This window comes from Delphinus delphis, chromosome 19, assembly GCF_949987515.2.
Source record: "Delphinus delphis chromosome 19, mDelDel1.2, whole genome shotgun sequence".
Taxonomy (NCBI): domain Eukaryota; kingdom Metazoa; phylum Chordata; class Mammalia; order Artiodactyla; family Delphinidae; genus Delphinus; species Delphinus delphis.
The window spans coordinates 58,642,205-58,662,462 of record NC_082701.1 but is presented as its reverse complement, the minus strand read 5'-3'; the positions used below and the strand labels follow the sequence as shown (position 1 = coordinate 58,662,462).

At 53.7% G+C, this 20,258-nt stretch overlaps 1 protein-coding gene across 7 annotated transcripts in view; it reads right to left on the bottom strand.

The window, feature by feature from the left end:
- Positions 1–20,258, bottom strand: part of TOM1L2 (target of myb1 like 2 membrane trafficking protein) — an 82,668-nt gene that overhangs the window by 36,399 nt on the left and 26,011 nt on the right. For all 7 annotated transcript variants that reach the window (XM_059997728.1, XM_059997730.1, XM_059997729.1 and 4 more), the window contains exon 2: positions 2,719–2,803. In XM_059997728.1, coding sequence (XP_059853711.1) covers positions 2,719–2,803 — 85 coding nt within the window. The remainder of the gene's footprint in view (positions 1–2,718; positions 2,804–20,258) is intronic.

Here is a 20,258-nt window from a genome sequence, read left to right as displayed (position 1 = left end):
TTGCCCGCTGACCCCTGGGCGGCTGCTGGACCCCACCTGGATGCCCCTCCCCAGGCGCCTGGCACTGGCCTCCCTCGTGGAGCCCATGTTGCCCTGGGTCACGACCCCCTTCGTCCTCAGGCCCTGAGTCCCCAGGGACTTTATCCACTTACTCTCTTACCTCACGAATGTGTCCAGGTGGTGGAGATGTGGCCGTAAGGAAGACAGATGCCTGCCTCAGGGAGCTCGGGGCCCAGGGCTTTGGGGGCGAGACAGACACTCCCTCCCACACACATCAGAACACACGAGTTTTAGCTGTGGCGAGCCCAAGTACAATACGGGCTGTGAGGGGATCACACAACGGGGGCTTATCCGCGGGGCGTTGGGACAGCGAGAGGGCAGGCTTCCCCTCATTCAGGAAGAGGCCGACAGCAGGGGCCAGGACCCTCCCTCGACAAGGCAGGGGGAGGGGCTGCGCTCCAGCCCCCATGGGACGAGGACGCTCCGTTCCGACACGTGTGCACGTTCCGCGCTTCCTGGGGACCCGCAAGCTGGGCATGAGAGTGGGAGGTTCACGGAACCAAAAGACCAGCGGGGCCAGAGAGACGTCAGGAAGGCCCGTGGGTGACGGAGGAGCTCGGTGTGGCAGACGGAGGGGTGGGCGACATGGGCAAAGGGAGCTAGAGTGCCCGCGGCCTGAGCCCCCTTCCGGCCTCTGGTCCAGATGCCCATCCCACCCCCCCGCACTTCCCACTTCCTCCCCTCTGCACCCACGGCCTCGGCCACCCATCCAGCACCCGCCTCGGCCTCCAGAGGCCGCGCCCCACCCGTGGGCTCAATAAACGTGGACAGGCCGGGGGCGGGGTGGGCAGGAAGGAGGCCAGGGGCTGCGGGGTTAAAATGCCTTCTCCTCAACACATCCCGTCTCCTGCCAGGACCAAGCTGGTCGCCTGGAGCTCCCCTCCCAGAGGGCTCCCAACCTGTTGCCCCTAGGGCGGCCAAGCCCTCCACCCCTCCCGCCAGCGCCGCCTCGGAAGGGCTTGAACCTTAGCTGAACCTCCAACCCGGCCTGCTGGGCCTCGGGATGCAGCTGCCCCGAACCTCGGATTATCTATCCTGTCTCTCCTCTCAGGCCCACGGCACAAATTCCACCGGCTCCGCCTTCAGAAATGCTCAGACTCTCATGGCTTCTCACCCCCTCTACTGCCACCCCAGTCAAAGCTGCCATCGCTTCACACCAGGGTGATTGTGACAGCCCCAGCCTAGCCGTCCTGGGCATGGCAGCCAGTGTGGTCCCTAAAATGAACCTCAGGGACTTCCCTGGTGGTCCGGTGGCTAAGACTCCATGCTCCCAAAGCAGGGGACCCGGGTTCAATCCCTGGTCAGGGAACTAGATCCTGCATGCCACAACTAAGAGTCCACATGCTGCAGCTAAAGATCCCAAGTGCTGCAATTAAGACCTGGTGGAGCCAGATAAATTTAAACACAAAAAAAACTATAAAAAAAAATAAAATGGGGACTTCCCCAGTGGTCCAGGGATAAAGAATCCGCCTTACAATGCAAGAGACGTGGGTTCGATCCCTGGTCAGAGAGCTAAGATCCCACATGCCGCGGAGCAACTAAGCCCGCATGCCACAAACTACAGAGCCCACACCACAACTACAGGAGAGAAAACCCACGCGCCACAACTAGAGAGAAGCCCGCGCGCCACAAGGAAAGATCCCGCATGCCTCAATTGAGACTTGATGCAGCCAAAAATAAATTAAATAAATAAATCATAAATAAATCTTAAAAAATAAATAAATAAGATGAACCTCAGACCAAGTGGAAGACAGGGTCCCTGCCTGGATCCCGGCCCCCCGGCCCCAGTGCTGTCCCTCAGACGCAACAGAGCCCCTCTGTCCTGGGACCGTGCGCTGGGAAGCCCTTCCCTGGCCTGGTGCTCACACCTCCGCCCCTCGAGCCACCTGGGCCAGGCCCTCCTGGGTGACTTGTTCACAAGCACTCACCCCCAGCTCTTCCTCCCCAGCCATGTCACCAGCTGACCTGGGTGTGTGGTAACTGTCCTGCTCGTGGCGCAGGGGAGGGACTCCGTCTGTCCCGTCCCTGCTGTGCCCTCAGTACTCACTCTGGGACCCGGCACGAGGTGGTCACTCAGGACATGTTTGTTGAATGAAGGCAGGGCCAACCGTCAGAGGCTGGTCCCCAGCCTCCACGTGGCAAGGCCAGTAAGGACAGCGCCAAGGCCAGGGCCGCCCAGGTCTGGAGAGGGTTTAAGAGGGCGTGGCTACCGTAAATTCCATTTTTACAGTGTGGACAGAGGGCCACATACCGACTAATTTGGAAGCAGTACACATGGAATGTACCTGTGATGCAGAAGAGGACGTAAATACAGCAGCAAGAACAGACCCGGCGGCGCAGGGGTGGGGGGGCCTGGGCCTCACAAGTCTTCCCCGCGCCCCGCCTTCCACTACCCCACAGACCCCGGGGCCTCTCCCTCCTGGGACTCCAGCCAGTCCCCAGGGCTGCGGAAGGCGGGAGGAGGTGGGGATCGTGCTGCAGGGGACCCCGAAGCCAAGCAACGTCATTCCCCTTGTGATTAAGAGGCGGTCACTGCTCTGACTGCGGGCGGGGGGAGGACGGTGAGGAAAACCACTTGTCAGACGTCAGGGCAGCGGGCTGCACACAGACCGACTCGAGCGGCCCGCCGCCCGCCTGCCCTGGGTGGGGGACACGCACCCTTCCTCCGTCTCATTGATGATGTCGCAGATCTCCATGTTCAGCGTCCAGTCCTCGCTCTGCAGGGAGCCGTCTGTAGCCTTTTCTGCAAATTCAGAAAGAAAACTGGCTTACACTTCTCCTGGAATAAGGACCCCGGCGGGGAAGAGGAGGGACCCGGACCCACCCCACTCTCCCACCAGGCAGATGGGCTGAGCCGACAGCACCTCTGGGTGCTGCTCCCACGAGAATACCTGGGAGGGGGGCCGGGGGCTGACTCCTAAGCCTGCCCTTCATTCACCAAACTCCCATGAGCTAGAACTAGAACTCTCAGAAGAGAACGCAGGGGAAAGGCTTCATGACATCGGGTGTGGCAATGATTCTACTCATGGAGGTGACGACAAAAGCACAGGCAACGGAAGAAAACATAGATAAACCGGACCGCACAAAAATTTAAAACTTTCTGTGCATTAAAAGACACAACCAACGGAGTAAAAACGGAGCAACCTACGGAATGTTAGAAAATATTTGCAAATCTGAGAAGGAGTTAGTATCCTTTAGAATAAATAAAGAAGACCTGAACAGACATTTCTCCAAAAAAGATATACAAATGGCCAATAAGTCCATGAAAAAAAAAGTGTTAAAAATCACTAGTCATTAGGGAAATGCAAATCAAAACAACGAGATACCACCTCACACCCACTAGGACGGCTGCTATCAAAAAAAACAGAAAATAGGGACTCCCCTGGTGGTCCAGTGGCTAAGACTCTGCGCTCCCAATGCAGGGGCCCCAGGTTCGATCCCTGGTGGGGGAACTAGATCCCACATGCGTGACACAACTAAGAAGCCTGCATGCCGCAACTAAAAGACCCCTTGTGCCACAATGAAGATCCAGTTACATAAAACAGCCATAAATAAAATATATATTAAAAAAAACAGAAAATAACAAGTGCTGGAGAGGATGTGGAGAAACGGCTTGTGCACTGTTGGTGGGAATGGAAAATGATATAGCCCTTATAAAAAATACGGCAGGGGGCTTCCCTGGTGGCGCAGTGGTTGAGAGTCCACCTGTCGATGCAGGGGACATGGGTTCATGCCCCGGTCCAGGAAGATCCCACATGCCGCTGAGCGGCTGGGCCCGTGAGCCATGGCCACTGAGCCTGCGCGTCCGGAGCCTGTGCTCTGCAGCGGGAGAGGCCACAACAGTGAGAGGCCCGCGTACTGCAAAAAAAAAAGAAAAAAAAATATGGCAGGTCCTCAAATTATCAAAAAGAGAACTACCATATGATCCAGAAATTCCACTTTTGGGTACACACCCAAAAAGAGTTTCAAAAGAGTTGAAAGTAGGATCTCAAAGAGGTATTTTCACATTCATGTTCACAGCAGCATTATTCACAATAGCCAGGAAGCAACCCAGGTGTCTAGACACAGATGATGGATAAACAAAATGTGGTAGGTTCACACAATGGAATATTATTCAGCCTTAAAAGGGAAGGAAATTCTGACACCTGCTCCAACATGAATAGAACCTCAAGGATATTATGCTGAGTGAAACAAGCCAGATACAAAAAGATAAATACTGTGTGATTCCACTTATTTGAGCATCCTAAAGTAGTCAAATTCATAGAGAGAAAGTAGAATGGTGGGTGCCAGAGGCTGGGGGAAGGACAGAGGCTGGGGAAGGAGGTGGTGAGCTGCTGCTGAATGCGGACGGAGCTTCAGTTTTGCAAGACAAGAAAGGTCTAGAGAGCGGTTGCACGACAATGTGAAGTATTTAACACTTAAAAATGGTGAAGATGGCCAATTTTGTTATGTGTATTTTAACACAATTAAAAATTTAAAAAAAAAATCCCCCTAAGGTAGGCATGATTCTCTCCCACATTTAGAAAGAAGGAAGTGAGGCTCAGAGGTTGGGTCCTTGGCCGGGATCACATAGCTGAGTTGGTGGCACTGACATCCGGTCTCAGGTCTGTCTGTCTCTAACGCCTAGGCATTTGCTGATATGGCCTCAGCAGTTAGCACGCGAGTTTGGACCCAACGTTGGGATCTTAGCTGAATTCCAAGCCTGCCCCATCCTAACTGCACAATTTTCGAGAGGGAGACCATCACCCCCCTTTCAACAAAAGCTTCAAACAACCCGCACTTCCACTGACGCTCCATAAAAACCCCGCGACCTCTGTACGTGTTGGAAGTGGCCTTGTTTTACCTGAGGCAGCTGCGGAGAAGGGACGCTTGCTTTGCACACAACACCCTGGAACTCACACGCCCAAACGAAGGCTGTCCTTACAAGCGGTGAGCACACACTCCAAACAGCTACTGCTACTGCTCCAAACATCTGTGCAACAGCCTTCAGTCTGCATGGAAAAAGCCTCACTGCTTTAATTTTTACCGAAAAGGCTATATCCCCAAAATTTTCACCCCCTTTACTCGTCACCCTGGGCACCCAGACTCCCTACCCACGAATGAGCAAACCTGCCCCCAAGCGGTGAGAGTCACCCCTGATGAGCCCATGTGTGCGGTGGGCTGGGCGGGGGGCGGGGGTCTCAACCACCAGAGCCCACGGTGCCACTTGGCAGGAGCATTTGATCGGGGGAGAGCAGGGGCAGGCGCGCAGGAGGAATGGCCAAAGCACCGTCCAGTCTAGAGAAGGGAAGACCGAGGGCAGAGGCTGCTCGAGGTGAGGGCAGAACGAGGCAGCGTCGGGACGACCCTTGCCCCCACACCCCACCCCACACCCCACACCCCCGCTCGTCCAGCCACTCGGCTCTCTGAAGGGCCCTCCCCTTCAAGGTGTCCACGCCCAGAGGAGGGGACTCCCCCCAGGGGCCACACAGCAGGGGTGTCTGCGACCACAAACCCAGTGGCCTCCTAATAAAGCCGTCCTGCCTGCGACCCTACGGAGCCAGTGAAGGGACAGGCCAGCTGGCCAAAGGGCCGCCCTCCGCCGGTGGTCTGGCCAGTCACAGCACGGGCCACGGCACAGACTCGGGAAGAGAGAGCGGCAGTGGCACCGTGGCAGGGCCACGGGGACACTGTCTTGGAGACTTAACAGAGGAAACGTTCAATCAATGAACCTCACATCCAAGTTAGGGGTAGCAGCAGAGTCCATGAACCTCCCCCTCCCCCGGCACCGGGAAGGGGGTCAAAGGCATGAGAACCCATCCTCGGGGTCAGCGCTTTCTATCCAATTACCGGCGTTCTGAGTTTTCAAGCTAAAAGATAGATACTCCTTTTGATTATAAAGAACCAACCCCCCAAAGAATGCTGCTTTCTTTTCATTTTGCTGGATATGCCACAGAAATGCAGCTGTGGGTATTTGGCTCGGCTGAGACAGATGAAGGAGGTACGGCTGACAAAGGAGCTCAAATCAGTTCTCGTTTTCCTCTCCTCATAAAAGAATTCCCCCAGCAACAGAACTGAGTTGGATCTGATTGCCCTGCAACTGTGGCCACTCCCACGGGCTCCCTCCCTCCGTCCTGTCCCCAGGCCAGAGGACGCAAAGTTCAGGCTCATTTCTTTTATCACGTAAATTGTCAAAACAGAAGATAAATCCTGGTGCAACAGCAGAAACACAATGCTCCAGGGGACAAGGGCCAAGTCATTCCCGCCAGCTAGCCCTTGGGATGGAGAAAGATCAAAGCACCAGTGACCCGGGCTGCAAAGGGCTGACCTTTTAGAGGTCCCCGGTGATATGCTAATGACCAGGGGCTGAGCAGGCCTGGGCAGGGCAGGGCTGGACAGGGCTGTGAAGGGCAGGGCTGTGAAGGGGCAGACACAGCTCCCATTAAACCTTCAGCGTAAAAGAGTATGTCATCCTGATGCTGTTGCCATGGCATTTTCTCCATTCAGAAAAGGCTGCCTCCTGCCTGGTGCGGGCTGGGGGCCAGGGCGCCTTGAAGGTCGACCCTGGGACTTCCCTAGCGGTCCAGTGGTTAAGGCTCCGCGCTTCCACTGCAGGGGGGACGGGTTTGATACCTGGTGGGGGGCCGCTCGACCCTGCCAGCCATGACAGTGCCCTCTCCCAGCCGGGCTTTTCTCCAGCAGCCCACCCCTCACCCCTCCCACGCAGGGGGAAATCCCAGGCGGTCCTGCTGGGAGGAGCCTCGAGACCCAGTGGCTTGGTTTCTTGGCTGCGGACGTCCACACTCTGCTGTGAAATGGAGCAACTTCAGAAACAGCCAGCCCCAGAAGGCGGAAGAGGCTGGATTAGCATTTTTGCATTCAGCAACATCCTTCTGGTGAGAATGGAGGAAAAAACAGCCAAATTTTCTACCTCCCCAACAATCAAGAGTGTGAGAAGGAGCCCAGAGGTGCCGGCGCAAAGAAACAGCGTTCCGGCTTGCTTCGTGCCCGGTGTGGAGAACGGAGGAAAGGGGGTCCGGATGGGCAAGAAGCTCATCTGATGATACGCACCAATGACGGAAGCAGCCATCTGGATTCCGCATTGCTACATGCTAGTGGGGCAGGTGGCCACAGACCAGCCAGGGGGAAAGAAAAATCAACCCCAACACTGTACTCAGAGCCATGGTGGCCGCTTGCTCCAGATTCCTAACCTGCTCTGTGAATGTTAATTGCAGCTGGCCCTCTTCCACTGGAGAGCCTCGCCCCTGCTTTATGGGATGTCCTTTTCTACGCCAGCAGGCCCCACTCCTCCTTCACCCCTCTTAAAAGGCAGATAAAGTACATCTGAACAGCCCACAGACTACAGAGGCAGCTTCCTCTGGAACTTTAAGGCAAAATAAAACCCCGTGGTCCCCATGCCATGTACTTGAGATTAGCAGCCTGAGAAGTGCCCTGCACCGTCCTTGACCTGCGGGCAGGGAGAGGGAGATGGCCAGTCGTGACCCAGTCCAACCACAGCACTGGGGCCCCGATCCCTGGGCCCTAGTGCCACGGGGCCATGGGGAAGTGAGTGGCAACCCCGCCCCTGCCCACCAACTGTGACAGACCACGGCAAGCCCCTGTAAGCAGGGCACATAGGACAAGACAAGCCAGGAAGAACCAGCCAGAGCTGGTGTGAAGTCCTCAGGGACTGGGTAAGCCCCTCTCCCCGACCCCGCAGCTGGAGAGGGCCGGGGGGTGGCTGGTGATGGAGAACTTGCTTCCAACCTTGGCTGCAGGTGAGACACCCCTGCCTGGGTCCCGCCCTGTGCCTTCCCACCAGAACCTGTGGGCACGAGGCAGGGACAGACAGACGTGTTCCAACAGCGCCAGGGGGCTGGGGGTCCCACCCCGGGGAAGGAACGGGACACAGCCCTCCAGCTAACAGCCACTGAGGGCTGGGCATGGGGAAACAGCAGGAGGCAAGACAGACCGAGTCCCTGCCCTGCAGCTCGAGGACCCTGGCTCCAGTCCTGGCTCTGCCATATTAACCCTGAGCTCCTGGACTCTGCTTCCCTTTTCTTCTCTGGTTCCTTCTCTAGGTGTTGTTTCCCGCCAAATGAGGCAACAGGTCTCAGTGATCTCTGATCCCCCCAGTCCCCTACCCCACTCTGACAGTACATTGGCCTATGATTTCTTTTCTTCTTCTCTTGGTGATTTTTAAAATAATATTTATTTATTTATTTGGCTGTGCCGGGTCTTAGTTGCGGCATGTGGGATCTTTAGTTGCGGCACGTGGACTCTTAGTTGCGGCATGTGGAATCTAGTTCCCCGACCAGGGATTGAACCCGCGCCCCCTGCATTGGGAGCTCAGTGTCTTAACTACTGGGCCACCAGGGAAGTCCCCATGATTTTTTGTGTGTTGGGGGGTAAAATATACACAACATAAAATTGACCACCTTAACCATTTCTAAATGCGCTCAGTGGCATTCCGTGCATGCGTGTTGTGTGCAACCGCCATCGCCATCATCTCCAGAAATCATTCATCTTCCCAAGCTGAAACTCTGTCTCCATGAAACCCTCATTCCCATCCCCCTCCCCCAGCTGCTGGCACCCACCCTTCTGCTTTCTGTCTTTAGGAAGTGACCCCTCTAAGTACCTCACATAAGTGGATTCATACAATATTTGTCCTTTTTGTGACTGGCTTACTTCACGGAGCATAATTTTCTCAAGATTCATCCATGTTGGAGCAAGTGTCAGGATTTTCTTCTTTTCTAAGGCTGAATAATACTTCATTGCGCGTAGAGACCACACTTTGTTTATTCATCTGTATGGGCTGTTTCCACCTTTTGGCTACAGTGAATGATGCTGCTATGAACATTGGTGTGCAAATACCGGTTTGAGTCCCTGCCTTCCGTTCTTTTGGGTGTATACCTAGAAGTGGGATTGGTGGTCATACGGTGATTCTATGTTTAACTTTTTGAGGAACTGCCAGACTGTTTCCCCCAGCGGCTGCACCATTTTATGCTCCCAGCAGCAGTGCACAAGGGTTCCAATTTCTCCACACCCTCGTCTCCTTGTTATCTTGTATCTCATCACAGTCTTGATTTGCATTTCCTAATGACTTAGTGATGTTGAGCACCTTTTCACGTGCTTATTGACCAACTGTATATCTTCTTTGGGTAAATGTCTATTCAAGTCCATTTTTAAATTGGGTAGTTTGGTTTTTTGTTGTTGAGTTGTAGAAGTTATTTAATTTTTATTTATTTATTCATTTTTGGCTGTGTTGGGTCTTCGTTGCTGTGTGCAGGCTTTCTCTAGTTGTGGTGAGCGGGGCCTGCTCTTTGTTGAGGAGCACGGGCTCTAGGCACGCGGGCTCCAGTAGTTGTGGCACACACGCTCAGTAGTTGTGGCACACAGGCTCTAGAGCACAGGCTCAGTAGTTGTGGCACACGGGCTTAGTTGCTCCGTGGCATGTGGGACCTTCCCGGACCAGGACTCGAACCCGTCCGCGTCCCCTGCACTGGCAGGCAGATTCTTAACCACTGCGCCACCAGGGAAGTCCCTAGAAGTTATTTATATATTCTGGAAATTAATCCTTTATCAGATACATGCTTTGCAAATATTTTCTCCCGTTTTGTGGGCTGTGTTTTCCTCTTTTGATAATGCCCTTTCATGCACAAAAGTTTCCAATTTTGATTAAGTCTGATTTATCTATTTTTTTCTTTTGGTGTCAAATCCAAGAAATCATTGCTAAATCCAGTGTCATGAAGCTATCCCCGTTTTCTCCTAAAACGTTTATAGTTTTAGCTCTTATGTTTAGGTCTTTGCCCTATTTTGAGTTAAGTTTTCTATATGGTATAAGGTATGGGTCCCACTTCATTCTCTTACATGGGGATATCCAGTTTTCCCAGCACCATCTGTTGGAAAGACTGTCTTTTTCCCACTAAACGGTCTTGGCACCCATGTCAAAAATCAGTCGAGCATATATGGGAAGATTTACTTCCAGGCTCTCTACTCTATCCCATTGGTGTGCATCTGTCCTTATGCCAGTGCCACGCTGTTCTGGTTACTGTAAATTCTGAATCAGGGAAGCTGAGTCCTCTAACTTTGTGCTTCTTTTTCAAGGTTGTTTTGGCTATTTGGAGTCCCCGAGGTTCCATCTGAATTTTCGGATGGAGTTTTTTATTTCTGCAAAAATGCTGGTGGGCTTTCGATGCGGGTTTCATTGAATCTGCAGATCACTTCGGGTAGTATTGTCATCTTAAAAGTACTAAGTCTTCAACCCATGAATATGGGTTGTCTTTCCATGTATTTATCTTCTTTCCTTCCTTTCAGCAATGTTTTGTAGTTTTCAGTGTATAAGTCTCTTACCTCCTTGGTTAATTCCTAGGGATTCTATTCTTTTTCATGCTATTATAAATGAAATTGTTTTCTCAATTTCCTTTTCAGATTGTTCAGTGTTAGTGTATAGAAATACAGCTGATTCTTGAGTGTTGATTTTTTTATCCTGAAGCTTTGCTGAATCTATTAATTCTAACACGTTTTTTTTTTTCATGAAATCTTTAGGTTTTCTACATACAAGGTTATGTCATCTGTGAACAGAGATAATTTTACTTCTTTCTTTCCCATTTGGATGTCCTTTATTTCTTTTCTGCTGTAATTGCTCCAGCAAGGACTCCCAGTACCATGTTGAATAGAAGTGGTGAAAGTTAGCATTCCTGGGCTTACATAGAACTTCACCAAACCCGATCATCACTGTGAGAGCAAATGAAGGGAAGAGGAGACCCATCGGAGCTGAGCCCTCATTTCAGGAAAAGGTAGGTTACCTGCCCGAGTGTGAAAGCGGGAGCCACATCCGGGTCCAGGGGACTCTGCCAGCCAAGGGGCCTTGTATCTGCGTCCCGCCCCCAGGAGGTTACTTGGACTTCTCCGGCCTGGAAAGCCTTCGCCCCCGCCAGCCTGCCCATGTCTAGTGTTGCCGCCACGTCCTCCCCCGAGCCTCCTTAGATACCATCCCTAGGGATGCTTCTGACAGGCGCCAGCACCTGACGGTACAGTCCATGCAACGGCCAAGTTCTCAAGGCCGTTCCAACTCTGTTCTGGGAGGTTCTCCCAATGTGACGGCCGTAACAAACCGTGGGGGTACCTGGCTTCCCGTCTAAACCTGCAGCTGCACGAAGGCAGCACGTCTCCGCATCCGCGGCAGGGCCTGGCCTGGCCTGTGATGCCAAGCAGTGATGACCGCACACCCTCTGCGGCCCTGGGCGCTGGGCCCTGGGTGGCCTGGGGAGATCAGCGCTGGGCGCCAGCTGTCCCCAGGGTCTCCCTCTGGGCTCAGAAGCAGGAGAAACAGGCGTGACTGTGGAGTCTGAGCAGGGAGTTGGAACCCACGCTTTGGTGGCTTCAAACTTCAGCCAATTACTGTGTGACCCCCGGAACGCAACCTCTTTAAGGCTTTCCGTCATCTCTAAGATGCGATAATCACAGCGGGTTTTCTCACGTGGCAGCTGTGAAATGAACTAAGCACGAAACAGGAAGCACTGCAGAGCCCATGACTCAGTGGCCTCCCCCCGCCCCGCCCCCGTGCCATGGCCCCCCACACCCTTCCCTCGCATTCCCATGTCACCACTGCCACCTACAGGTAAACAGCCGCCCACCAGCCACCCCGGCCGCTTGATGCCCAGGAGCCTGCAGATACCCAGCTTCCTGATTTCTGGGTTTCTGCGCCACAGGGGCTCCCCTTCCGGAAGGAAGCGCCCAACGGCCCGGCCCACCTGCGAGGCAGAGGCACCGTTTCCTCAGGGATCCAAACGCTGAAGCTCCCAGGTCTCAGAGCCCAGCCGGTAAGATTGCCTACGAGTCACTCACGACACACGTCACATCTCCCGACTCTGGACATGGGCCCTGGGCAGGCTGCCCGTGCCCCACCGGCCATGTCTCACCCTCAGAGCTGCCACCTCTGACCTCGCGTCGTCAAGGCGCTGGTGCGCACTCCTCTCGCACAGCAGGAGCGCAAGGGGAGGGAATCCGGTGTCCAGCGAGCACACCTTCTGTTGGGCCGGGCTCTTCACAGACTCGTCTTATGTACCCCAGACCCGCCCCCATGGAGGGCAGCCCGTCTCAGAGGGGAAGACAGTGAGGCCGAGGGGTGATCAGCCCGATGGCGACAGCGCACCGCCTGCAGGGAGCAGCGACCAAGGTCACCCTGGCGCACGCAGCCTGGGACCCCGACACCCACAGACAGGGCTGGGGCCTCGAGAGCAGCCAGGGCCCCAGTCCCCGGCCACAGCCTGCCCTCCTGATTTCCCAGGTGGAGCTGAGAAGGCCTGGGCCGAGAAGTGAACAGGCAGCAGGGGTGAGGGATCAGTGCAATCGGCTGCCAGGTCAACTCTCTCCTTGTTCTTCCTTTTTTCGTTAATAAACTTTTAATATTGGAATAATTTCAGATTTCCTGAGAAGTCGCAGAGATTGTGTAAGGGTCCCTATGTGCCCTTCTCCCAGTTTCTGCTAATGTTAACATCTTACAGAACCGCTGCTCACGTGTCAAAACTGAAAAATTAACATCGGCAGAAAACTACTAACTAAACTCCAGGCTTTATTCGGATTTCTCCGTTTTTCCACTAAAATGCCCTTTTTGTCCAGGATCCAATCCAGAATACCACACTGCATTTAGTCTTCTCTTTTTAATCTCCTATTTTCTTTAAAGACTGACAAATTCACAAAATCACTAACTTACTCTCCCACCTGGAGAGCTCGGTTCCAAGGGGCAGCTCTGTCCGAGCCCCAACTCCACGACGGCCTAATTAGGACACCACACGCTCCCCTCCCGCAACAAAGAGGCCCTTCAGGCCAGCCCGCAGCAGAGAGGAGACGCCTGTCAGCCTCACAGGCCCCAGGCTGCTGACCCAAGTTCTTTTTAACTGGGACCCCCCCCTTGGGGGTCCCCAGCTTAGGTGCACGTGGGTGTGTCCTCTAGAGGCAGAGACACGGGGCACCCGATGGAGCATTTCCCGAGTAGGTACAGGCGGGTGCAGGACGGGGGCTGGGGGCGCCGACTTAGGGCCGGGTGGGCAGCTGGGGGCGCAGGGCTCTGCAGGAGCCGGGCCAGGCCGCGAGCGCGGGGCCGCCGGGGTCTCCGGCTGTTATCCGACAGCCAGGCCGCTGGGCCGGTTGACGGGAAGAGAAAGGTCCGGTGGGGGGCTGGTGCTCAGGTCAGAGCTGCAGGAAATCGAGCTGACCTGCGGCTCTGGGGCTGCTGGCCTCGCCCATGCGCACCCCCAAGGCAGAGGCGAGGGCAAGGGGCCGAGCCACGGAAGGCTTCCCAGTTCAAGCCCAAACTGCCTGAGGGGCCTCCGCGCCAGGGCACTGGCAGGCACAGTACAGAAGCAGGCAGGAGGCACGCACACCGTGACCCAGCGAGTGCAGGGGAGCGCCATGCGGAGGGAGGCCCACAGAGGCCCCGCCCCCCCTCACCCCCGGGCCTGCAGGAGGAGGGGCCGCGGCTGGGAACAGCCCCCTGTCCTCTGAGAGGCAGGCTTCCTGCAAGAGCAGCGACAGCGTGTGGTGGAGACAGATCACGGTGACCCCGAGGGCCCAAGCCGGAGCACACAGCCAGCTGACTGCTCGGGGAAGAGGGAGCGAGCACGGGGCCCAGGCCGGCCCTGGGCATCTGACCGTGGCCACATTCCTCCAGCTCTCTCAGCTGCAGCTTAGTCATCCATAAAAACGGGCACACAACAGTCCCTTCCCCTCACAGGGGGTGAGTATTAAGTGAGTTAGTGAGTGTGCAACAGACAGGACCTACCTCAAGCCTTCTGTGGACGGGAGCTCAGGAACGCAGAGGAGCCGCCTCCACGGCTTTTAGGGTGCTCCTAGTGTGTGGACGGACAGGACCACGACCAGGACAGGCTGCACCCCGCCGGCCAGGCACCCATCAGCCAACGAGACTAGCCAGGGACCACAGCCGTCACCATGAACGACACCAAAAAGGAAGGTCTCCTTCCAGACTCAAAGACCAATTACAAAACTCCCAGCCTGGAGGAAGCCTCCCCCAAGTTCCCCAGGGCTCACCCTGGCTGTGCTCGGTGAAGCCTGAGTGTGTGGCCCCATTCCTGCAAAGAGCTGGCCCCCGGAACCAGGTCCAGAGGAACAGGCTCCTGGCCACCCGCTCACAGCTTCTGTGGGGACCAGGCGAAAACAACCCCTCGAATGGGGCTCACATGTTAGCAGATGTTTCCCACCTGGAGGTCTAGCCCGAGGAGGAAGAGCAGCTGATAAGAACAAATACCGTGTCGGACCAACGAAGCGAAATTCCTACTCCTGAATCAACACACACTTTTAAAAGGACGATGCCCACTGCTGGGACGGCTATCGGGAGACCAGGGCATCACCTCCCTGGCGGCCACACACCTTTAAGAACCTTCTGGAAAAACAACAGACATCCAGGGGCATGCTGTAAAAGATTCTTGTCCTTTGACCTAACAATCTTTTTAGGACTCTTAGCTTAAAGGGATATTTCAAATAAAAAAGCTACCCAGCCCAGCAATTGCACCCCTGGGTCACCCAAGAGACATGAAGACATCTTTCCACATGAACACCTGCACCTGAACGTCATGGCAGCACTATTCATAACAGCCAAAACGCTGAAATAACCCATGTCCATCAACTGAAGAACAGATGAAGATCCATACAATGGAATAACACTTGGCAGTAAAAAGGAAAGAAATGCAGATGTGTGTTCCAACATGGATGGACCCTGAGGCACTGTGCCAACTGAAAGAAGCCAGATGGGGCTCCCTGGGGGCGCAGGGGTCAGGAACCCGCCACCAGCGCAGGGGACACGGGCTCCAGCCCTGCGCCGGGAAGATCCCACAAGCCGCGGAGCAACTAAGCCCGTGCGCCACAACTACTGAGCCTGCGCTCTAGAGTCCGTGAGCCGCAACTACTGAGCCCGCGTGCCACAACTACTGAAGCCCGCGTGCCTAGAGCCCATGCTCCGCAACAGGAGAGGCCACCGCAATGAGAAGCCCGCGCACCGCAACGAAGAGCAGCCCCCACTCACTGCAACTAGAGAAAGCCCGCGCGCAGCAACAAAGACCCAACGCAGCCAAAAATAAATAAATTTATTTAAAGAAAAAAAGAAAGAAGTCAGACACAGAAGGACACGTACTGCATGATACCACTTACAGGAGAGATCTCGAGGGGACAAATCCATAGAGACAGGAAGTAGAAGGGTGGGGGCCGAGGCCTAGGGGAGGGGTGGGGAGTGAGGGTTTAATGGGGTAGCATTTCAGTTTGGGAAAATGAAAATGTTCTGGAGATGATGGTGGTGATGGTTGCACACAATATGAATGTACTTAATGCCACTTAAAAATTTATATTTTTTCACAATTTTTCAAATGGGAAAAAAGACCCCAGGTTGGATAAGTCCATTTACATGAAACGTCCAGAATAGGCAAATCTATAGAGATGGAAAGTAGATTGGTGGTTGCCTAGGGTTGGGGGAAATGAGGGGTGACTGCTGATGGACATGGGAGGATGGAAATGATCTAAAACTGATTGTGGTGACAGCTTCGCAATGCTGCGAATATACCAACAACCACTGGACTGTACACTTTAAAGGGTGAGTCGTATGGTATGGGAATTAGATCTTGATAAAGCTGTAAAAAAAGGAAAAAAGCTACACACGGGGATGCATTCAATATAGTCTTATTTAAAATCCTTTTTTTTTTTTTTTGGCCACACTGCAAGGCATGCCGAACTTCCCTAACCACGGATCAAACCTGCGCCCCCAGCAGTGGAAGCATGGAGTCTTAACCACTGGACGGCCAGGGAAGTCCCTATTTAAAATTCTTAAAACTTCTCAAATATGAAGTAACAAAGTGGTGGCTAAGTAAATGATGGTATCTATATCAACTTAACTAAATACCATATAGCCATTATAACTAATCGCTATTAAAACCATACAGAAACATTTTGTAATGATGTAAAGAACACAAGACACAATTTTTTTTTTTAAAAAGGGATGCGTATGGATTGTGCCGGGAAGAGAAACAGAAAGAAGTGAAAATAATCAGTGTGGCTTAGAGGCAAATCTTTAAAATTTCTTTCTGTTATTATACTGTTTTACAAAGAAGGGGCTATTGTACTGCAAAAGACTAAGAATAAAATGGCAAACTTGTGACCAAAACTAAAATCCAGTCATTTAATTCTTTTTTTTAAAAAAATAAATTTATTAAAAAAAATTAAAAAATAAATAAATTTATTCATTTATTTTTTGGCTATAATGGGTCTTCGTTGCTGCGCGTGGGCTTTCTCTAGCTGCAGCGAGCGGGGGCTACTCTTCATTGTGGTGCGCAGGCTTCTCATTGCAGTGGCTTCTCTTGTTGCAGAACACGGGCTCTAGGTGCACAGGCTTCAGTAGTTATGGTGCATGGGCTCAGTAGTTGTGCCTCATGGGCTCTAGAGCGCAGGCTCAGTAGTTGTGGCACACAGGCTTAGCTGCTCCGTGGCACATGGGATCTTCCTGGATCAGGGCTCGAACCCATGTCCCCTGCATTGGCAGGCAGATTCTTAACCATTGCGCCACCATGGAAGCCCAACTTATTTAATTCTTCCATCAAAAATAGCTGGGCCCAGGATGCAATTCTGTCCCGAGCATGAGAAAACCTCTCCATGGACTATAAAGGCATCTTCATCCTGACCAGGTCTCCCCAGTAACAGCTCCTGTCCCACAGCGGGTGACCCATGACTTGGTTTTTCTGCCACCTGGTGGGGCACCCGGACAGTCAGGGAGGACCAAAGGGAGAGCCAGTCTGGGCAGCACGGGAGATACAGACACGACACACGTGTGATTTGCATTCCAAGGCCAACCCAATAAGGCTCTGAATCACCTGGGAAATCGTGCCTATCTATCGACATAAAAAAATCAGGAATACCAACACTGAAAATAAACAGGGAGATTACATGGAAACGTAGCCATAATTCTTTTTTTTTTTTTGGCTGTGTTGTGTCTTTGTTGCTGGGCGGGGACTTTCCCTACTTGCGGCGAGCGGGGGCTACCCTTCGTTGTGGTGCGCGGGCTTCTCGTTATGGTGGCTTCTCTTGTTGCGGAGCACGGGCTCTAGGCGCGCAGGCTTCAGTATAATACACAAGCCCTAGGTGTGTATTTCTGAAGGATAGGAATCTCGGGCTTCCCTGGTGGCGCAGTGGTTAAGAATCGCCTGCCAAGGCAGGGGACACGGGTTCGAGCCCTGGTCCGGGAAGATCCCACATGCCGCGGAGCAACCAAGCCTGTGCGCCACAACTACTGAGCCTGTGCTCTAGAGCCCGCGCGCCACAACTACTGAAGCCCGTGCGCCTAGAGCCCGTGCTGCACAACAAGAGAAGCCCCCGCTCACCGCAACTATAGAAAGCCCGCGCACTGCAACGAAGACCCAACGCAGCCAAAAATAAATAAATTTATTTAAAAAAAAAAAAGAAATACACACCTAGGTATTTATAGATGAAATTATGTGATGTCTGGGATTTGGATTTGTTGCACAGCAATCGGGGCAGGAAAAGTCTGTGGGGCTGTAGGTGACCCCAAGCGCCCTGACTTGATCACTGTTGAAACACACCAGTAAATACACGGGAGGGCCTCTTCTTTCCATATGTTTGAAATTTTCCATAATAATAAGAAAAAATTCAGTAGGAAAGGCATAAAACTATTCATAACTTTGGCTCAGCAAGACACCCCTCAGGAAATAAGTTAGGGGGCGGGGGGGGAGCTGATTCTGCAAGGATGCCTAATTGAGAAAGTCCCTGTTGTTCTCAGCAAATGAGAGGATGGCTGCTCCACGAGGCTCCAACAATAAGGCAGAAGATGTACATGGCTTTTAAAAATGATAAATACCTCGGCCTCGCTGCTAAGTGGAAATCAGTGCAGGAATGCTAAGTGAAAATCGGGGAGCCAAAGTATCAGATGCATACTAATCACCACAAGGTAAAAATGCACGCTCACATACGAGAAGGGTTGGGAGAGAACACAGAGCCGCATCCTCTCACAGAGGCCTGGCCGCTGCTGCTGACTTGATAGCACTCGGGGCCCCGCAGCCTCCCTCCCTGGTTCCCCGCAGCCTCCCTCCCTGGTTCCCCGCAGCCCTAGGGCTGGGGCCGTGTGGTGGCTACTCCCGAACCTCCCTGCCCCAGGAGACCAGGGATTCCACAGCACACGGTTAAGGACGCGGCAGACGCTCCCCAAGCGAAACAGAATCTAAACGGCTGCGGTCCAGTCTGAGGTTTGGCCTGGTTTGTTCTGCAGAGCTGTTCCGCCCACAGGAACCCTTCGGAAAAGGCATCTTTAGTAAGGACAATGCTTCCTTTCTGTGCACAAAGCACCCTGCAGCCCTGGGCTTGGGAAGAGCGCAGGCAAAACCAAACCACACTGGACACAGGCAAAGCCGTGCTGCGTTTCTGCGAGCCTGCCCTGGGTCTCCCCTGCCCGGGTTCCCAACACACACGGCCCAGCACAATTCGGCGGCAGGGGCTGGGGGAGGGGGACTGCCCTCCATGCCACGTCCCCCGGTGCTGGCTTTGTGCCTCCATGGCCCGGATGGCCCCCCACCCCTCTGCCTACAGCTGCTCTGAGCAGCATGCTTTGGGGGAAGTGGTTTGATATGGATATTCAAGAAGGTCAGGAAGAAAACCAGAGGCCGTTTTTCAGAGCAGTGGTTGCAGAGCACAGGCTCCGGATGCGCAGGCTCAGCGGCCATGGCTCACAGGCCCAGCCGTTCCGCGGCATGTGGGATCCTCCCGGACCAGGGCACGAACCCGTGTCCCCTGCATCGGCAGGCGGACTCTCAACCACTGCGCCACCAGGGAAGCCCCAGAGCAGTGGTTCTTAACTCTTTCTGGATGGAATGTTAAAGGAAGCATACATTCCCTGTGAGCATCTGGGAAGACCTTTCCAGAAAAATGCATCCGAACCCGACTCGGCACACACTCTGGACAGGCTGGTCCGAGAGCCCGACCCCAGTGGGAGAGCTTCCTGCGCCAAGCATCCCAGGTGCTTTAGCTGCGCTGTTCATAGGAACACCTGAGAAGCTAAACAGAACATGAATTTCCATGGCACCCAGGCGGCCGCAGCACTCTCTGCGGAGGCCCCTCCGGAGAACGAGCAGACTCTGCACTCAGGGTCTGCAGCCTCTCTCTGTGGGCCTGGGACGCTGATGTTAACTGTGCAGAGTCATCTCCCAGAGGATTTCCCTAAAGGCTCCGGGAAGCGGTTACGGAGAATTGCCGACACACGACCTAGTCCATTCTCCCAGTAAGAGCCAAAAAACGTCCAGGGGGTTCTAGGGAATGAGCGGATCACAGCCAAGTGTGAAGACAGAAGGAAAGAGAGGCGAGCGGGGCTGCAGAGCCCAGGGGGCACACGCCTGCAGCTGGCTCCCCAGACTCGGCGCCTCCGCGGTTCCCAGGGACGGGCTCTTTCCCTCCCTTGGCCAGGACGTACAGCGCCCTTCCTGGAAGCCTCTGGCTGGCAGTCCAGTAACCCGAGAGAACGCTTTCATCCACCACTGCCCCGGCCTGGCCCTTCACGGCTGCTCCTATGACCATACGAGGAAGTCAGTCCCGGTTTCTTCTTACCAAGAGTTAGAATATATTTAAAGGATACACCCTGCCTACTTCCAAAAGGAACTTATGGTCGTCTTTAATAATAATTTATACTCAAGGCAAATAAAATGAAATGAAATGAAGACTAGAAAACACATGGAATAAAAGATGAACCTTTTTACCAAGAACCAGAGAGGTACGAGAGTTATTACAGTCAGATACCAATCAGGCCTGGCCTTCCTGGCTGCCTGGGCAGAAAGGCAAAGACAACAAGCCCACAGCCTCACTTTCTGATTAAAGGCAGAGTAAACGGTGCTCCACTGGGAGGGGGGGACTGTTTTCTCCTGGCGCTAAGTGAGTGACTTCAAGATGAACTTACTGCAGTCATTCTTGTGTTAAGGAATGATGGGCAGCATAATATAAAACATCTTGAAAACAGCTTCACATGAAACACAAAACGTTCTTCCCCCAACTTCCCGGTGCCTCGCACCCTCGCTGACTTGACCCGTCACCTTCCCAGCCTCACGTCCTCCTCTGGCCTCCCCAGGTCCCCGGGGGATGGCACAGTTCGTCCAGCCGGGCTCCTCCTGATTCCCAGAACACACTGCGACCTTCCCAAGTTTACCTGGAATTACCCTACA